This window comes from Lynx canadensis, chromosome B2 (genome assembly GCF_007474595.2).
Source record: "Lynx canadensis isolate LIC74 chromosome B2, mLynCan4.pri.v2, whole genome shotgun sequence".
In the NCBI taxonomy this organism is placed as follows: domain Eukaryota; kingdom Metazoa; phylum Chordata; class Mammalia; order Carnivora; family Felidae; genus Lynx; species Lynx canadensis.
In genome coordinates, this window is record NC_044307.1 from 21,011,654 (window position 1) to 21,031,259 (window position 19,606).

General features: G+C 38.6%; 1 protein-coding gene across 6 annotated transcripts in view; it reads left to right on the plus strand.

Annotated features, from left to right (window-relative positions):
* Positions 1 to 84: 84 nt before the first annotated feature.
* CAGE1 (cancer antigen 1) overlaps positions 85 to 19,606 on the plus strand; it is a 57,280-nt gene continuing 37,758 nt past the window's right edge. For 4 of the 6 annotated variants that reach the window (XM_032593126.1, XM_032593123.1, XM_030314891.2 and 1 more), the window contains exons 1-7: positions 85 to 277; positions 1,965 to 2,182; positions 5,586 to 5,673; positions 8,656 to 9,179; positions 12,397 to 13,452; positions 16,674 to 16,823; positions 18,676 to 18,786. In XM_032593126.1, coding sequence (XP_032449017.1) covers positions 265 to 277; positions 1,965 to 2,182; positions 5,586 to 5,673; positions 8,656 to 9,179; positions 12,397 to 13,452; positions 16,674 to 16,823; positions 18,676 to 18,786 — 2,160 coding nt within the window. In that variant the 5' untranslated portion in view covers positions 85 to 264. Of the gene's footprint in view, positions 278 to 1,964; positions 2,196 to 5,585; positions 5,674 to 8,655; positions 9,180 to 12,396; positions 13,453 to 16,673; positions 16,824 to 18,675; positions 18,787 to 19,606 lie in introns of those variants that run through there. The other 2 variants (XM_032593124.1, XM_032593125.1) reach the window with 2 other exon arrangements.

Sequence of the window (19,606 nt, forward strand, 5' to 3'; positions counted from 1 at the left end):
CCGGAAGTCCCGCCCTTCCCCCGGCCGCGCCCCTGGGGCGTGGGGCGTGGCGCAGGGCGTGGGAGCCCGCCTGGCGTCGTAGCGAGCCGAGACTGGCTAGGGCGGTGGGCGGGCGTCACAGAGGGCCGTTCCAGCGCGCCCGTGTGCCAACTGCGAGTTTTTCAAAGCCTTCCGTGGATGAGGTCGTAAAGCGTTTTTCTTTCTCCCGCGAAACCCTGTGCGGAAGGTGGAAGCGCTAAATCCTTACAGCGGATCCAAGAAGCTATGGACCCTGAAAGTGAGCACACTTTTTAGACTTGAAAAGTTTGGTGCATTGTTTTGAGGGAAAATGAGAGGAGTGATTTTTAAAATGTTTGTCATACAACTGAGAGAATTTTAAAACTAGAATGTTGGTGGTAACTCCAAATGACGACCCTTTTAGCGCCCATCTTAAAACAGCTTTATAATGTTCCTGGAATATCTACCCAAACATCTGAATAAATACTTTAAAAATGTTGGCAAAGACCTGGTAAGGACAGGATGAAAGATGGAAAAAGTAAACCTAACTTTAAAGTAAGTTGACAGATTGCGCCATGTGAACAAATTTATAAAAGTGTAAATGGAAGTTCTAGGTTCACCAACAAAGAAATTGAAGAAATAAGGGCCTTGAGTTTTTTTGCGTTTGGAAAACGAAGATTTTTCAGATTCCTTTCACCACAGCCTAGGCAGCATTTGTGTGTTCGGAAGGTGGAAAAGGTGAGCATAAAGTTAGGCCTGTCACTAAGCCCAACTAGCCTGCTTGTCTTACTGGCTTTTTATACTTCAGACGATGGCATGCCTTTGGGAAAACAAATCAAGCCTCAATAAATTGTTCATTAATTCGATAATTCAATAAAATAATCCGGGCAAATAGGTAGCAACTGTAAATTGAGAGGTTTTAATAGAAATAAAATCTTTGGACTGCAGGATTCATTTGATCAGTATTTACTCTGTGTGAACAACATTGCTGTTTGCTGCGGTGATTACTGGAAAATCATGAATGGACTCTTCTGGAGGCATTTATAATCTGGAAATACTAACACCCTTGAAAGGGTGGTAAAAGCTAAAACGGTAAAACAAATAGGTGCTGAATTGTAGAGATTTCCCATGTTGCAGGAATTTTTTAGATAGATGAATGGGTATATAGGAAGGCTTTAGGAGAGAGAAGCATTTGCCAGGTCAGACTGAAATAGTAAGGAGTATGATCTGACTAGAGCAGGCGAGTATTGGATAGGTAATGTGGGTCCAGGCTATGGGAGTCCTAGAAAGTCCAGCAGAAGAACTTGGACTCCAGGTGATTGGACATCCTGTCCACTACCATCCCCGACCTGAGGAAGTCATGAGAGTATGGGCCTGTGTGATGGCGCGAGTAGTAGAAAGAAAGCATGGGTTACGAAAAACATTTTTAAAAGAGAAATGGACGGGACTTGGTAATTGGATGGCTCATAATGATGAGCTAGAAGGATACCAAAGGCATCTCCAAGTTTTCAAGCCCAGTTGCCTAAGAGAATGGGTGTGGCATAGGAAAGTGGGGGAAATGGATTTACATTGTTGGATATGACTTGATAATGAGATAATAGAAAGTACCAAGTAAATAGAAAAACAGTATTTTGTGGAACCTAATAGTTCTCTGATAATATTTTGTAAATATCTTTTGATTAAGTAACTGAGAGTTCCCTTCACTTTGAGTCCCAAGTCTTCTAGGGAATTATTGGATAGTAGCCACACATATCGACTTGTTTTTGTCCAAATCAGTATTTGCACTATACAAAGTGACCATGGTATACTCAGACTAAAAAAATTTTTTTTTCTAATAACTTGACCAATGACATTTTAAAATTTAAGACACTGAACTTTGGTGCTTTCTTAATGTGAGAAGGCATGGGGGACAAAGCTCTCTGTTCACATATACTAATAAACATTAAAATTATGTTTTTTTTTTAAAGAAGACTTTCATCATTCACCAGTTAGGAACAAGGATTATCAAAAAGTTTGCTCATCACCTTCAGATCCTGTGCATTTTGAAGTGGATGCTTCTCATGAAAAATTAGAAAGCAACTTGGAAGCGGATGCCAGGAATGGCAGCAGTCTTTGTCAAGACTTAACTCGCTCAGATTCTCCCTTCTATATGGACACCAGCAGTACCAATTCAGACTTGCCTCAGGTGTGCATTACTTGTAAGTTCTAGGAGGTATAGATGTATTCGGCTTTCACGTTGTCTTCCTCTGAAAATGTCCTCAAAAATACGAAAAACAGTAAAAGAATCTCCAGTGGAGGCTCAAAGGAGGGGAATACACGGTCTAGTTTTCCCAAAGGTAGAACGTTACAAATAGAGCATTAAACCTGATCCTTTCTAGCCTCCACACAAAGTCCTAAGCATGCAGCCAGGGGGACATGGCCACAACAACTGGGTCACAGAGGCAGGAAAAGAGCCCAACGGGCCAGACATCTGGTCTTGAGCATGTTCTAGTATGTCAGCATGCAAATGATTTAGATGTCATTCATCATGGTATTGACAGAGCCCTGCATGTAAATGACTTTATCTTAATGACAATTACAAGTGTCCTTTCTCATAAACTAAAAAAAAATTATACTGTCCCAAATTGTGGTGAATGTTTAACAATTACTAGCAGGAGTGTAGGGAAATAATAGGAATGAATTAGTTTGTGCCATATGTAATTGCCTTTTTATAGTTTGAAAATGGACAAATATTGACAATTTCATGTGGGCTAACCCATAAATTGGCATAAACTATCTAAAGGGCTATTTAGTGGGGTGCCTGGGTGGCTCAGTTGGTTAAGCGTCTGACTTTTGATTTCAGCTCAGGTCATGATCTCCTGGTTTGTGGGATCGCAGAGACTGCTTGGGATTCTCTCCCTCTCTCTGTGCCCCTTCCCTGCAGACATGTGCATGCACAGGCGCTCTCTGTCTCTGTCTCTGTCTCTGTCTCTCTCTCTCTCTCTCTCAAAATAAATAAAAACAAAACAAACTGAAGAAACACATCTTTAAAAAAAATAAAGGGCTATTTAGTGAGAGGAAATTGCATTTTATTTTTAATTCTATCTCAAGGAAGTATGCAAATGAGCTATGTGCAGGATTACCTATAATAAATAAACATCAGGGGTGCCTGACTGGTTCAGTTTGAAGAGCATGTGACTCTTGATCTCTGGGTTGTAAGTTCAAGCACCACACTGGGTGTAGAGATTATAAATAAACAAGTAAACTTTCATGAAAGGCATTATTTAAACACTAGAAGCAACCAAATTTTTACCAATAGGAACCTAGTTAGATGATTGCACAGATGTACAGTAGATATGTAAACCTTAAATATGATAATACAGACACACAGTTGACCCCTGAACAATGCAGCACTTGGGAGTACTGACTCCCCTCATAGTTGAAAAGCTTCATATGACTTGTGACTCCCCCAAAAGTTAACTAATTGCCTACTACGACTAGAAGCCTTACCAATAACAAACAGTCAATTAACACATATTTTGTGTATTATCTTTATTATATACTGGAAAGAAATGTGATTTAGAAAATCATTAGGAGAATAAAATACATTTATAGTACTATACTGTATTTATAAGAAAATCTGTGTAAGTGGATCTGGGAAGTTCAAACCCATGTTGTTGAGGGGTCAACTGTATATTCGGTGACATAGAAAAATGATCACATTGCTTCTCACTGGGTAGTGGGCTTTTGAGTGTTTTTTACTTTCTCTCTCTTTTAAAATGTTCAAGATTATTTTCATAATGATAACTTTTATCATATTTTCATTTATTTTTTTAAGTTTATTTACTTTGAGAGTGCATGTGTGTGCATGTGCATGCAAGTGGGGGAGGAGCAGAGAGAAAGAGGGGGAGAGAGAGAGAGAATCCCTAGCAGGCTCAGCACTGATGCAGGCTCCAACTCACAAACTGCCAGATCATGACCTAAGCCAAAGTTAGAGGCTTAACCAACTGAACCACCCAGGTGGCCCCTTTCATATTTCATTTTAAAAGAAAATTTCATCATAGTATTACAGTGTTAGTCAAAGTCTAACATCTTATATATATCAAATTGTAAAGAATGAATCTCCTAAATTATGTAAGAGGTTCTCTGTCTTGGAACTCACGGAGTATTTTATTCTTTATAAAGAATTTATAAACCAAAGGAACAACAAGCATATTTTAAAGACAGTATTATCATAGAAGGCTAGAGTTAGAGGTAATCTCTGAAATTCAACGAGTAGTGGAGTTCCAAGAAGTTTATGTAAATATAACATCAATACATGTGAATAGTACTATTTTTTTTAAAGGATATTCTTCTTGGGGCACCTGGGTGGCTCAGTCGGTTGAGCGTCCGACTTCAGCTCAGGTCACGATCTCACAGTCTGTGAGTTCAAGCCCTGCGTCGGGCTCTGTGTTGACAGCTTGGAGCCTGGAGCCTGCTTCGGATTCTGTGTCTCCCTCTCTCTCTGCCCCTTCCCCGCTCATGCTCTGTCTCTCTCTGTCTCAAAAATAAGTAAAACCACTTAATAAATAAATAAATAAATAAATAAAGGATATTCTTCTTTTTTTTTTTTTTTCAACGTTTATTTATTTTTGGGACAGAGAGAGACAGAGCATGAACGGGGGAGGGGCAGAGAGAGAGGGAGACACAGAATCGGAAACAGGCTCCAGGCTCCGAGCCATCAGCCCAGAGCCCGACGCGGGGCTCGAACTCACGGACCGCGAGGTCGTGACCTGGCTGAAGTCGGACGCTTAACCGACTGCGCCACCCAGGCGCCCCAAGGATATTCTTCTTGATATGTTTAAAATCTAATTAGCAGGAATGGTCTAAATTAGCAAGAAGTCTAAAAAAATGTTTATAAAATATAACTCAGTTTTTATCATACTCTTTAGGTACCTTCAATAAGTGGAACAATGTTATAAAAAGCATGATTGAATAGAAGCTTGTAACCAGCTGACTTTAGTAGGAGATACAAATTTTTTAGAGCATCATTTGTCTTACATGCCTGGTACACTGTTCATAATGAAACCAATGTTTTCCTCAAACATTTAAAATATTACTTAACAAAACCTTTCCCTTAGATAACATTGAGATAACTTTGAGAATAAGTCTTACATGAATTTTTATAGATTTTTATCTATTGGAAATCAGATTTCACCTCATTACTGGAACCCACCCTGTATCTTCACTGTTAAAAGACTTGAATGACAACTACCCTAATAGATCTTTAGACCAGATTTAACAGACTCCAAAGGATTATCAGAGATTTATACATTATTATATACTCATGTTTGTAGTACCACGATTTGACTTACAAAAAAAATTAAAATATTAAAATAGCAAGATACTTGCTTAATGTCATTTAATATCATGACTCCCTTAGCATGGTTTTACTTTTTAGTAAAGGAGCTCAGATATACAGTAGGGAAGGATACTGGAAAGTACATTCTACCCATGCAACAAAAAATACTAAGAGAAAAGTTACATAGCAATGTACATACACATTTAGAAGAAGCTTCTGATGTTTGTTTAAAGTATTAACACTAATGCCTTTTTTATTATTAATACAGAATGAAATAAAGAATGTAAAAAGGGAAGATGAGTCTAAACTCACACTTGCTGAAGAAATTTATAGCACACTAGATGACCGGTTAGGTGGTGAGTATCTCTTTGTTGGCAATACACAGAGAAACAAGATTTGTGTGTGTATGTGTCCTGTGATAACAGCAATAATAATAATAGCCATGTGCTAATATACACTTTATATGCATGATCACACTCCACAAACAATCCTATGAAATAGGTTTTTTTTTTCTTTTTGAATAAGGGTTGTTTGTATCTACCCAGATGAGAAGCATGAGGCCCAGAGAGTAACATGAGAAGTACAAACCATTAGCAACACATTTGACTATCTTAAAATAAAAAATAATTTCTATATGACCAAATTATAACCAACAAAATTAAAAAAAAAAAAAGACACAGACTAAAAACACATGCAATGTATACATTGACAAGATTAGTATCCAAAATAAAGAACTCCGATAAGAAAAAGACCCCTAGAGCTTGATAGACAAACAGGCCAAGTGTACGTATTAGCTTGCTGGAGCTGCCATAACAAAACTCCACAGATTGGGTGACTTCAACTACAGAAATTTATTTTCTCACAGTTCTGGAGTCTGGAAGTCCAAGATCCAGGTGTCAGAAGAGTTGGTTTATCCTGAGGCCTCCCAGATGTCCTTTCTTCCTTATAAGAACACCAGTCATATTGTATTAGGGCCCCACTTTTATGACCTCATTTAACCTTAATTACCTCTTTATAGGTCCTATCTCCAAATACAGTCACACTGTAAGATGCTGGGGGTTAAGCCTTCAGCATGTGATTTTGGGGGAGATTAAATTGAGGCCATAACAGTATCTAACAGGCAGATCACAGAAAAGGAAACCTGCAAGACTATTCAAATGACCACAAAATACCATTTAATGCATACCAGTTTAATATGCGTTGGAGGGACATAGTAGAGCAGATAAACTATGCTCTTGTTGGAAGTATAAATTGGTACAGCTACTTTGGAGGGTAATTTTGCAATGTCTAGTGAAGTTGAAGGTAACATTTTCTATAATCCAGTGATTCTACTTTGAGGTATGTATATCCAGAACCTAGACAAAAATTCTTAGTGTACAAGGAAACATGTATAAGGATGTTTACTGAAGGTTGTTTTTAACAGCAAAATTAGAAACATATCTAACAAAAAGGGATTAAAGTGTAGTCCTTCAGTAAAATGAACCAAATCACAGATATTTACATGGCTAAGTCTGAAAAGCAAAATTTTAAGTGAAATAAAGACTTTTGTATGGATATAAATATATATATATAAATATATATATATATATACGTTTTATGTCTAGTATATATGTTACAAATGTAATTTGAGTCTATTTACATACAATTTTAAAGCACGGAAAATAGTATGTACTGCATATCACCCAGGGTGCTGCATGACATTTTGAAATATTTAGGAAGCTGTGACACTGGACATCTGTTGGACTCCACAAACTACCAGCTTAAGATAGTTTACTATTTCAGTGTAAAATCATACTATAACCCTTTCTATAAAGTATTATTTGCAAAGCTGGGTCTTTGAAGGTTGCTGTGATAAAAAGCAAGTATTGTACAAAAATCAATGTAGAATAGAAAGTGATGGTTGGCATTGTCCTATCTGATTCCAAGATTTGAGACACGTGATACCCAGTAGTGCATCCAAGTAGTAAGTTCAATTGTATGAGAATAAAATAAAGCATTATATTTTTCTTTCAGTTTGTGTGTAATTTTCAAACATCTAAGTTGTTGAGACAAATACTGAAGTTGAGCTTCACTACTTAATAAATGGAACTGTTAGGTATTTCTTTCCAATTCTTGGAAGTTGATATATATTATTTAAGGTACATAGTTGAGTAATGAAAGCAGAAAAATATGGGTGGAAAGAATAAATACATACCAGCTTTCGTAGTTATCTCTCAAGAGGGGGAAAGGAGGGAATTTAGATAGAAGGAGGCATCATTAATTAGTTTTGTAACATTTTATTGCCTATTTGCTTCTGATTTTTACCTTTTTAATTTTTAAAATGTTTACTTATTTTGAGGGAGGGGGAGAAAGAGTGAGGGAATGCTGAGCATGAGTGGGGGAGGGGCAGAGAGAGAGAGGGAGAGAGAGAATCCCAAGCAGGCTCCACAATGTCAGCCCAGAGCTCAACTTGGGGCTCAAACCCTAAGATAATGACCTGAGCCCAAACTAAGAGCTGGACGTTTAACCAACTGAACCACCCAGGCATCTCTACTTCTGATTTTTAAAAATTTCTTAGGGCACCTGGGTGGCTCAGTCAGTTAAGCATCCGACTTCAGCTCAGGTCATGATCTCGCAGTTTGAGAGTTCAAGCCCTTCACTGGGCTCTGTGCTGACAGCTCGGAGTCTGGAGCCTGCTTCGGATTCTGTGTCTCTTCCTCTGTCTTCCCTACTCATGCTCTGTCTCTCAATAATAAATAAACGTTTAAAAAAATTGTTTTAAATGTCTTAAGTCTGGATAACTTGTCATGTTGACAAACACAGCATTTAGAAATAGTGTTCTAGAATCCCAGGTGCACCGCCTACCCAACCTGTGACATTAGGCAAGTAAGTGACTTAACATCTCTTATGTCTCAGTTTCATTATCTGCAAAACAGGGATAATAACAGTGCCTGGCTCAGGGGATTGCTGTGAGATTAACCAAGTTTATGTGTGTTTGTTATTATACTGTTCATTGTGCTTTTGTATTCTTTGGACACATAATCAAAACATTTTAGAATTACAGTACAACAAAAGAATTTTGAAGATATCTTGGAATTTGTTGTAATGGCATTTGACCAGAATGATGTACAAACTTTTTTGGTAGCAGTCATTTGAGAACTTCTGGTCTCCATGTAAAAAGTAGTTTATTTTGTTTGCTAGCACAAAGCCATACTGAAATACACTCAATAAAAAAATGTTGACATAAATATAATTTTAAAAAGACTCCCAACAGTTTATTTCATAAATGTAAATATAACTGTTAGCATATAAATGTATAGACAGCTAATTCTTATTTCCATCTTTCTCTTTCTAATGAGATTTCAACATTGGAAATGACTCACAGAATGTACTATCTCAACTAGTTGACCCCGGCATTTCTTCCTTCAGACAATTTGAACCCATTTGCAAATTTCATCACACAGAAGCATTTAGTAATGAAATGATAACATTTCAAAATCTGAAAGAAGGCTTACCTTATACAGTACAACCCGAAATGCAAATTCACGTGTATTATTGTGCAAAAGACACTAATATAAAGGAAGATTCATTTAAGGAAGAAAATTCACTGGGAACTAGCACTTCTACAAATGAAGAGCAATTTGCTCATAAGTGTGTCATACAACCTTCTAGAAGTCCACCTGTAGTCCACGGCAGTGGAGAGACAGTGAAATTCATGGAAATGTCACTGGCTAAAAGTGCTGCCACGGAATCTGCCCTCAAACCTAGTCAACCTCAGAGATTCTGGTATGAGGAAAATGTACCCAGTGATGTTGACAAACCGTTTTACAAAGAGAACGGCTTTAACCAGCTTGATCTGAAAGCTAATTATGCAACAGAGAAGGTAAATTTTGGGGTAGTCAATATAGCTTGTGGAGTATTAAAATATGTGCTTTCAAAAAAAAAACCCCAAAACTATGTATATAATTTTAGACTTTTCCAAGTACCACTAAATAATCTAATAATCAGCAAGAGGGACATTGCTTCTCTGGGGAAAATACCTTCTGAGATCTTAATCAATTTAGAAACAGATTTTTCTATTAAAATCATGTCCATACATGGAGATTAGCCCTACTGAATGGTCATGTCTTTGAGGACCAAGGCTCTGTTTTACTCATCCTTTTATGTGTCTTAGCATCTACATGGTGCCTTGGCTTTTATATTTGTGAATCAAATTGGCTGGAACTCAAGAGTTTACAGTAAGAAAAAGATTGAGAAGAGGAAGAAGGATGGAGGTATTAAGTTATTTGACAGGAAAATCTTAAAATTTTTCTATCCTGAGGGATTTCAGTTAACAAGTATAAAATGTTAGTTTTTCGGGGCGCCTGGGTGGCGCAGTCGGTTAAGCGTCCGACTTCAGCCAGGTCACGATCTCGCGGTCCGTGGGTTCGAGCCCCGCGTCGGGCTCTGGGCTGATGGCTCGGAGCCTGGAGCCTATTTCCGATTCTGTGTCTCCCTCTCTCTCTGCCCCTCCCCCGTTCATGCTCTGTCTCTCTCTGTCCCAAAAATAAATAAACGTTAAAAAAAAAAAATTTAAAATGTTAGTTTTTCTACCAAAGTGAAAATACTAATTTGTCTTTTGACTTATTGATTCTGGGCATACATGTAGTATCCTAAGAACACTGAAGATGCCACTAGTATAAATTCTATGTGCTCTCTGAAAATTTTTTAAAAGTAATAGTTTTAAGACTTGGTATGGGCAAATATAATCCAAGAATAGTAAAAATAATACCTTTTTATTTTAAGTCTGATGAGAAAAGCTATGACTATTTTTCATTTCCAAGTATGAGCAGTTTTTTTGTTCATTTATTTGGAAGCATTATTTAAATTTTTTTTTTTCAATGTTTATTTATTTTTGGGACAGAGAGAGACAGAGCATGAATGGGGGAGGGGCAGAGAGAGAGGGAGACACAGAATCGGAAACAGGCTCCAGGCTCTGAGCCATCAGCCCAGAGCCTGACGCGGGGCTCGAACTCCCGGACCGCGAGATCGTGACCTGGCTGAAGTCGGACGCTTAACCGACTGCGCCACCCAGGCGCCCCTTTATTTGGAAGCATTATTTAAAAGAGAACTTTATTTCCCTGTATTGATTCTGGAAAATGGCATTTAAAAAATCTGCTTAATCAGCATTTCTCAAGATTGCTCCTTCCTATTTCCACTGCATTTAGTCATTTATTCAGTCAATAAATACTTTCTGGAACCTATTCTGTGCTAGGCTCTATGCTATGTGTTGATTATATAATGGTTTTAAAGAATGTGGTTTTTGTCTTCATGAAAGTAACGCCTGAGTAGAGGAGACTCACATTAAAGAATCACACAAATAAATGTAAACTTTCAACTATGATAAGGCTCTGAGTGGTTACATATAAAGTGTATGTAAAGTGTAGATAACGTGCTATAGTATTACATATAAACTGTAAGCTGCAAGGATGGTAAGAGCTATGAATAAAATGACAGGAGTCTTACTGTCCTAGTCAGCGAGTTTGGGGGAGGCTTCCGGAAGTAGTGGTCATTGAGCTGAGCTCTGAAGGATAAGTTAGGAGTTAAGGAACTATGGGTGGGAGAGCATTCCATGCAGAAGTAACATGTGGAAAACCCTGTGGCTTCAGGGATCATGTCACCCACTAGTACCTGACAGAAGCCTGGATTGAAGGAGGCATGTAGTAGATGAGGACGAAAGGTAGCCTTAGGCAGCAAGACCAGATAGTAGAACCTGTAGGCCTCTGTAGGGATAGTTGTTTTTATCCCAGAATGATAGTAAACCATTAAAAGAGAGGTCCAGTGACACCTGAGTGGCTCAGTCAGTTAAGCTTCCAACTTCAGCTCAGGTCATTATCTGGCAGGTCATGAGTTCGAGCCCTGCATAGGCTCAGTGCTGACAGCTCAGAACCTAGAGCCTGCTTCAAATTCTGTTGTCTACCTCTCTCTCTGCCCCTCCCGGGCTCACACACTCTCTCAAAAATGAATAAACATTAAAAAAAAAAAAAATACAGGGGTCCAATATCTCTAAGTTCTAGGAAGTTATACAGCCCACCCTTGCAAATATCTTTTACAGGATTTTTAATGTCATATTCATTTCAGTATTTTCTTACTACAACTTATTGTCCTTTGAAAAAGCCCCTAAAACCTGTGTTGTGGGCAGAAAGTCAATGGCAAAACATGTTCGTCTGACATTCTTACATTCACAGGAGTCATAGCAATGAGATAATGGTTTAGCAGGCAATAAAAGTAGTTTTCATTTAGGGGAGCCTGGGTGGCTTAGTCGGTTAAGCACCCAGCTCTTGATTTCAGCTCAGGTCATGATCTCGCGGTTGTGGGATCGAGCCCTGCATTGAGCTCTGCACTGAGCCTCATGCCTGCTTAGGATTTTCTCTTTCCCTCTCTGCTCCCCCTCCCCCATGTGTCTGTTCCCTGTCTCAAAAATAAATAACAGCATTTTTTATTTTTTATTTTTTAATGTTTATTTTTGAGAGAGACAAAGTGTGAGTAGGCAAGGAGCAGACAGAGAAAGGGAGATACAGAATCCAAAGCAGGCTCTAGGCTCTGAACTGTCAGCACAGAGCCCGATGTGGGGCTTGAACTCACAAACTGTGAGATCATGACCTGAGCTGAAATCAGACATTTAACCGACTGAGCCACCCAGGCACCCCAAATAAATAAATAAACATTAAAAGAAAGAGGTAGTCTTCATTCAGAAGAGGCCTCACAGACTGTAGGGTAATTGATAAATTTGTTTTAATTCATTTGAAGTCAAAGAAAGTACATGTGTTCAGAAAATTTTGCACCATACAAAGTGGTCAGAGTATCAAAGCTGAGTTTTTCTTTTGTAAAAGTAAATATGATACCTATCATATACCTACTCTTTGTGCTCTGCTATCGGTGCTATATATATACTTAGCAGTTAATACCTAAGTATGTTTGTTAAATAGGTATTATTGGAAGTGGATATTATCATTGTTACAGCTGAGAAAACCAAACTAGGGACCTAGGACTTAAGGCCAGCTCTGATTTCAAAATTTATGATCTTTATACTCTTTTTCACTTATTTTATTTACTATAAGATTTCAGTGTCTTCGAAAGGAATCCAGAGTTTCGGAGATATTCCTGAGATGCCAGTCAGTCACCAAAAGGAAGTCACAGTGGAGGACATGGACAGACCAGGGACTGTCTCATATTGGTCTCCTGCAGTCATTTCTTGGAGTAGTGGAGCATCTCAGGAGGACAGCAAGGCACCTGACATGGAGCAGAGTTTGGAGAGCTTACAACCTCTGGAAGAGGACATGGCTTTAAATGAAGTCTTACGGAAATTAAAACATACTAACAAAAGGCAGCAAACTCTGATCCAAGACCTGCAGTGTAGTAACAAGTATTTAGAGAAGAAGGTCGAAGAGCTCCAGAGGCAGACTACCAAGCAGCAGGTGTTCGTTGACATAAATAAGCTAAAGGAAAAGATGGAAGAACTAATTGAAGACAAATACAGAGTGATGCTAGAGAAGAATGATACCGAGAAGACACTGCAGAACTTGCACGAGGTTTTGACTAACACCCAAAAACATCTCCAGGAATCTAGGAATGAAAAGGAAACCTTACAGCTCGAGCTTAAGAAGGTCAAGGGCAATTATGTTCACCTACAGGAAAGGTACATGACTGAAATGCAACAGAAAGATAAAACTGTAAGTCAGTGCATGGAGATGAACACAACCTTAAGTAAGGAAGAAGAAGAGGTAGAGAGGCTGAAGCAGCTCAAGGGAGAATTGGAAAAGGCCACCACTTCTGCTTTGGACTTGTTGAAAAGGGAAAAGAAGACCCGAGAGCACGAGTTCCTGTCTTTACGGGAGGAATTTCAGAAACATGAAAAGAAGAACCTGGAAGAACGACAGAAACTGAAATCAAGACTGGAGAAACTGCTCACTCAAGTTAATAATTTACAGTTCATATCTGAGAATGAGAAGGGGAAGAATGCCAAACTGAAGCAGCAGGTCAGCTCAGTAAAACAAGAAAATGTGAGGCTACAGCAGCAGATTGCAGGGAGCGAGGAGCAAAATTATGCCCCTCGGTTTGAGACGGCTCATTTAAAGGAGGACTCTGGGGAGGCAGTGGAGGCAGATATCACAAAGGTATTGTCACAAATTCAGAATCTCTAACGCAGAATTTCAGGAGTTTCTAACAGTCTGCTCATGCATATTTAGATGCAGCACTTTGTCAGCAGAAAGAATTATTAACAACGACAAGAAAAGGGAGAGTGGAAAAGGTACCACAGGTTTGGAGAAGCTTCTCCGGTTCTTGGGTACTCACATTAAAGACAGCTACTTCTTGGATACTCACCTAAAGAGGCTATTTCTGGCCTCTTGTGACTATTTTGGTAGAGATGAAAATTAACATGGGAATTTTCTGGGTATCTATGACCAATCATCTGAAGTATCCTTTGAGAAAGGGTTTTCTACGTGGGGATCTCTATGTTTTCATGTCACTTCTGCCTATTCAATGATAAAACTAAATAACGCAATTACGTATTTGGTTTACAAAGTAAAACAAAACTATATTATATCACATATTAATTTTATGAAAGTATACACTTTTTGATTCAGGTGTAATTGACCCATAACATCAGTTTCCAGTTTACAACATAATTCGTTATTTGTACGTGTTGCAAAGAGATCACCACAATAAATCTAGTTAACATCTGTTAAAAATAACATGAAAGCCTCATAACAGTACATTTGGAGAGGCTGTAATTTTGTATTCTATGCAGTTCAAATGACTTGGTAGACAAGAACCTGGAAGCATGTCCTGGAAGTGATCATTTTCATAAGCCAGAGCACATCTATTTCAGTTTTGAAGGCTTGTCTTGAGATGTTTATAGTATAGGGGCACCTGCATGGCTTAGTTGGTTAAACATCCAACTCTTGATTTTGGCTCAGGTAGGATCTCACGGTTGGCAAGATAAAGCCCCAAGTTGGGCTCTACACTGACAGCACGGAACCTGCTTGGGATTCTCTCTCTCTCTCTGCCCCTCCCATGTGCATTCTCTCTCTCTCAAAATTAATAAACTTAAAAATATTATTTATAGTACAGCCTTATTAATTCTGACTATTTAGAAAGAAGGCTAATCTGGGGGCACCTGGGTGGTTCAGTTGGTTAAGCGTCTGACTTCAGCTCAGTTCATGATCTCACAGTTCGTGGGTTTGAGCCCTGCATCGGGTTCTGTGCTGACAGCTTGGAGCCTGGAGCCTGCTTTGGATTCTCTGTCTCCCTCTGCCCCTCCCCTGCTTCTGTTCTCTCTCTCTCAAAAATAAACATTAAAAACTTTTTTAGAAGAAGGCTAATTTTTTTAATGATTCTTAGGAAAATATTGTCTTATACTTAAAAAATTCTCTCTGTGATCTTTTCTCCAGAAAGAAGTTAGGATTTTCTATGCCAGTGGTTCTCAAGCTTTAGCATTCATCAGCATTAGGTGTGAAAATGCAGATTGCTGGGGCCCACCTCAGCATTTCTGATTCAGTAGGTGTGCAGGGAGGAGGGTGGTGCTGAGAATGTGCCTTTCTAAGAAGATCCCAAGTCTCACCCATGCTGCTGGTCCCAGGGTCACACTTTGAGAACCACTAACCTAAGCAGAGATGACCTTAAGTTTAGCTGCTAACCAAATCATGACAAATTTTGAATTGGTAAACTCTGAATAAGTTAGTACAACTGTACAGAGGTTTATCACAGTATATATTTTTTTTCTTGAATTTTCTTTAAAAAAAAAAAAAGTAGTGGTGCCTGGGTGGCTCATTCGGTTAAGGGTCTGACTTTGGCTCAGGTCATGATCTTGCAGTTTGTGAGTTCCAGCCCCACATTGAGCTCACTGCTGTCAGCCTGTTAGCCCAGAGATCGTCTGCCCCTCCTCTGCTCATGCTCTCCCCCAAATAAATATTTTTTTAAAAAAAGGAAAGTTCTTTGTTTTATCTTGACTAATCAATTTCTTTAATTGTCATCCTTACTCTGCTTTTAGTTTTGCTTTTCATGAACTCTAGGTCTGTTTTCTCAAAAGTGTGGTCTGGGAATGTCCATGAGATCAAAAGTATTTTCATAGTAATAGGAAGATGTTATGCCCTTGCCAGTCTCATTTTTTTCACAAGTGCTCCCAGTGGCATTTTCTAGAAACTGTTGATCATTGCTTTTATGGCTGCTCAATGTGTGAAGCAAATGTAAGAATCATGCTGTCTTCTATGAAGTCAGCATTATAGATACTTACAAAAATGTAAAAGATGCCACTCTTTCCACTAATTTTTTCCTTTGGAAAATGTGGTAATTTCATATTAAAATTGTTATTTATGTTGACACAAAGGATTTATTGTTATTTGAATAGATTAGTAAAAATTTTTATTTTATTTTTTTAATGTTTATTTTTGAGAAGGAGAGAGAGAGAGAGAGAGAGAGAGAGAGAGAGAGAACATGCACACAAAGAGTGGGGGAGGGGCAGAGAGGGGAGACACAGAATCCAAAGCAGGCTCCGGGCTCTGAGCGATCAGCCTAGAGCCTGACATGGGGCTCAAACTCATGAACTGTGAGATCATGACTTGAGCCAAAGTCGGATGCTCAACCAACTGAACCACCCAGGTGACCCAGTAAACATAATTTTTAAATGTTCTTAGTCATAATTTCTTTTTTTTTTTAAGTTTATTATTTTGAGAGAAAGCATGTGCATACACACGCACCAGTGGGGGAGAGGCAGAGAGAGAAAGGAGAGGGAAAGAATCCCAAAAAGGCTCTGCACTATCAGTGTGGAGTCCAACATGGGGCTCAATCCCACCAACCTGAGCCAAAGTCTGGAGTGGGACGCTTAATCAACTGAGCCACCCAGGCACCCCCTCAGTCATAATTTCTAATACAAAAAATATTGATAGATATAACCAATATAAACAAAAGGCTTTTGGGATTCTTATTAATTTTTGAGTCAATAAAGGGGTCCTGAGAATCAGAAGTTTGAGAACCACAGCTCATAATTTTGTTTTTTTTAAATATTAACATTTATCTCCAATTTCGTTTGTTTTTAATTTTAGAAAGAGAGCATGAGCAAGTGGGGAAGAGGGACAGAGGGAAAGAAAGACTCTTAACCGGACACAGGGCTCGATCCCACAACCCTGGGATTATGACCTGAGCCGAAATTAAGGGTCAGACACTCAACCAGCTGAGCCACTCAGGTGTCCCACTATCTCTTCAAATTTAAATTTGAGTGCCATGTTGTTAGGGCTGCTCAAAGTTTTAAAGAGTGGTATTTAATTCAGAATTCTACTTAAAGAGCAATCCAGACTCTCTGTCTTTATTGTAACACCTCTGAATTGTGTACACATAGGATGCAAAGAAGATACATTCTAATTTGTTCCTGAATTGCTCACCTTGTGAAGAAGAAAGCCTGAATCCCCCAGATGTGAAAAGAACCTCTCAGCTGGTCTCCAAACTTCACAGTCTTCTGGCTCTGGTCATAGGACTTCTCACATGTCAGGTAATTTAAAAAATTCATATTTTTTATTGGGGCAGGAAGAAATATAGACGTTGGACTAAACCAAAGAAACAATATAAAGCATTGGAGTTGTCATGGGAGAAAAAAATGGAAGACAAAATTCAGACCTCCTCCTGCTTCTTTTTATCTTTCTTTAACACCTAATTCCCACAAGTAAAATAATATAATCAGATACAAGATAAAGGCACCAGAGAAAACCTTTTATTCGGTACTTCTTACATGTCATGGAAACTCTATCAGAGTGATAGTCTTGTTCTCTGGTTCAGTTGGTTCCTAGTGATTAGTGAGTGTTCCCATCATGGAGCTGTTTGCCCAATCTAAAATTTAGCTTTTGGGCAGGGGGAGAGCAGTGGGGAGTTGTATACATTAGTGGAATGAAGAATGAAATTAGTGTAGGTGAGTTTAAATTCTGACTTCACCACTTTCTGGCTCTGTGACTTGGCCCAAGTGACTTTGCCTTTCTCAGCCTCAGTTTCTGCATTGTAAGTAGGGGAAATGATACTTTCCCCTGCCCTGGGAGGTTACAAGCACTACATTTAATGAGAGATGAGAGTACAGAGCATGACATTTGATAGCTTCTCAAATGAGCTAGCTGTCTTTCTTCCTCTTCATTATCGTCCATTTCTTTGATCTTGGGTGTAGTCATCAGAGCCCAAATTGGGGGGCATGGTCTGTGATGTTCCTGATCCAACACAACCCTTATTTCTATTGTGTTTTAGCTAAAGTTTGTTGAATGCTAGCATTTATTTAATGCTAGACACTGAGCTGAGCATTTTATGTAGAAATCACAAAGTGGCAGCATACAGACTATATCCACCTAACGTTTTGTTTTTATATATGTGAATGTGGCACAGACTCTCCTTAGCTGCAAACTTTTCCAGCCTACTTTGTTCCTTCAAACATTTGCTTACTTACTGTAAGGCTTGGCTTTCCACTATGTCATTGGAGGCTGCTTCTCCACCACACCTCCCCATGAAGAGTGTGTCCTCATCCCTCTTGTTGGTGGATGTCATCCCACACCAAATATTATCTGTTTGCTTATTCTGTGTCTCCCACCCCCACCAGAGTGGAAGGCTTCAACATCAGAAACGTGGTATGTTGTATGCCCCGTATCTAATTCTGATGAAGCCCTTAATCAGCACTCAACAAATATTTGTTGACTTTCCAACCTGTCCTTGGAGGCATTTCAGTTTACTGTCCCTGCCTTTCATGGGTTATCTCATTCAATCCTTATGTCAGTCTTTATATTCTCAGGCTTAAAAAAAAATGGAAACAAAACATGGAAAAACAAACTGGGACTTAGAACTGTAGGGTGTCTTGTCCAAAGTCTTACATAGGGTTAAGCGACAGAACTCAGATACAAACTCAGGCAGTCTGACTCATGCACACAGTTTTGGCCCTGAGGTTATACATACAAATACCTTCATTATAGGCACCTAGAGCTTCAGTATTGTTGGGGATGTCTGATTACTCTGCTGTTAGATATAGCAATTTGGCTGAAATTTGGATTTGTAAACTGACCGGGCTAGGCTAACAGGAGATGTTCACCTTATTATAGGTGAGTATTAACTTCCCAGAGATTATACCAATCTGTCCCAATAACCACTTACATACAAGTGTGAATCTATAAGAATTCTTTCTTATAACCCTTTATTAGGTGTCTTATGGATGAGTAATTGAGTTCAATATTATTTTATCTCTTTTGGTTTGGTCAGGTATTATGGAATTTTGTGTGTGTGTGTGTGTGTGTGTGTGTGTGTGTGTGTGTTTTCTGTCCTTCTTTTAGCTTTAATGAAAACTTTTTAATATAGCTTCTCAAACTATTACCCTTTAGGAGATTACTACTACTGATGCTGAATATTTCAAAGATTGTGAGAAAATTAGTGATATAATGCTACAAAAACTGAAGCACTTCCATCTTAAAAAGAAAAATTTAGATAAAAAGGTACTGTATTTATTCTTTATTCTAAAACCTGTATCATTTTTGGTGAAAATAATAGTCAAAGAGAAAGGTAACATAAAACTCTCCAAATTTTGATTTTTTAAAAAGAATCATTTTGGAGGACCAGATTAGTTTTACTATGGCCCTAACTAAGGAGATACATTGTTCAACAATTGGCTTGTTTTATAACTTAAGTTTGTATTACAAAATATTATTCATCTACCAAAAAAGGTATGATTATTTTTTCCACTTTTGCATGACACTACTGATTCTTTTTTTTTTTTTTTAATGTTTATTTTTGAGACAGAGAGACAATGAGCACAAGCCAGGGAGGGGCAGAGAGAGGGAGAGAGACACAGAATCCGAAGCAGGTTCCAGGCTCTGAGCTGTCAGCACAGAGCCCTATGTGAGGCTCAGACTCAAACCACGGGATTGTGACCTGAGCCGAAGTCAGATACTTAACCGACTGGGCCACTCAGGCGTCCCAGCACTACAGATTCCTGAAGAACAGTGTATTTTGATATCCCGATAGTGGTTTCAAACTTTATCACCTGGAATAGTGGATACATTGAAAACCAGTCATTTTATTTTTCAAGTGGCACAAGCATAAGGGAAGAGATTCCTGGAATTTCTTCAATTATTCTTTTCTTGGTATAGTGGTACAGTGATGGAGGAACAGATTAAGAGAGTAAGTGAAATGGGGAAGGTAATACCAGGATGTTAACTTCTGCCAGTTTTCATATGAGAAGAAAACAGAAGTGACAAGTTTATCAGCTAATGGAATAAAAATATACTCAAGTATGGGATCTTGGATTGTAGTAAC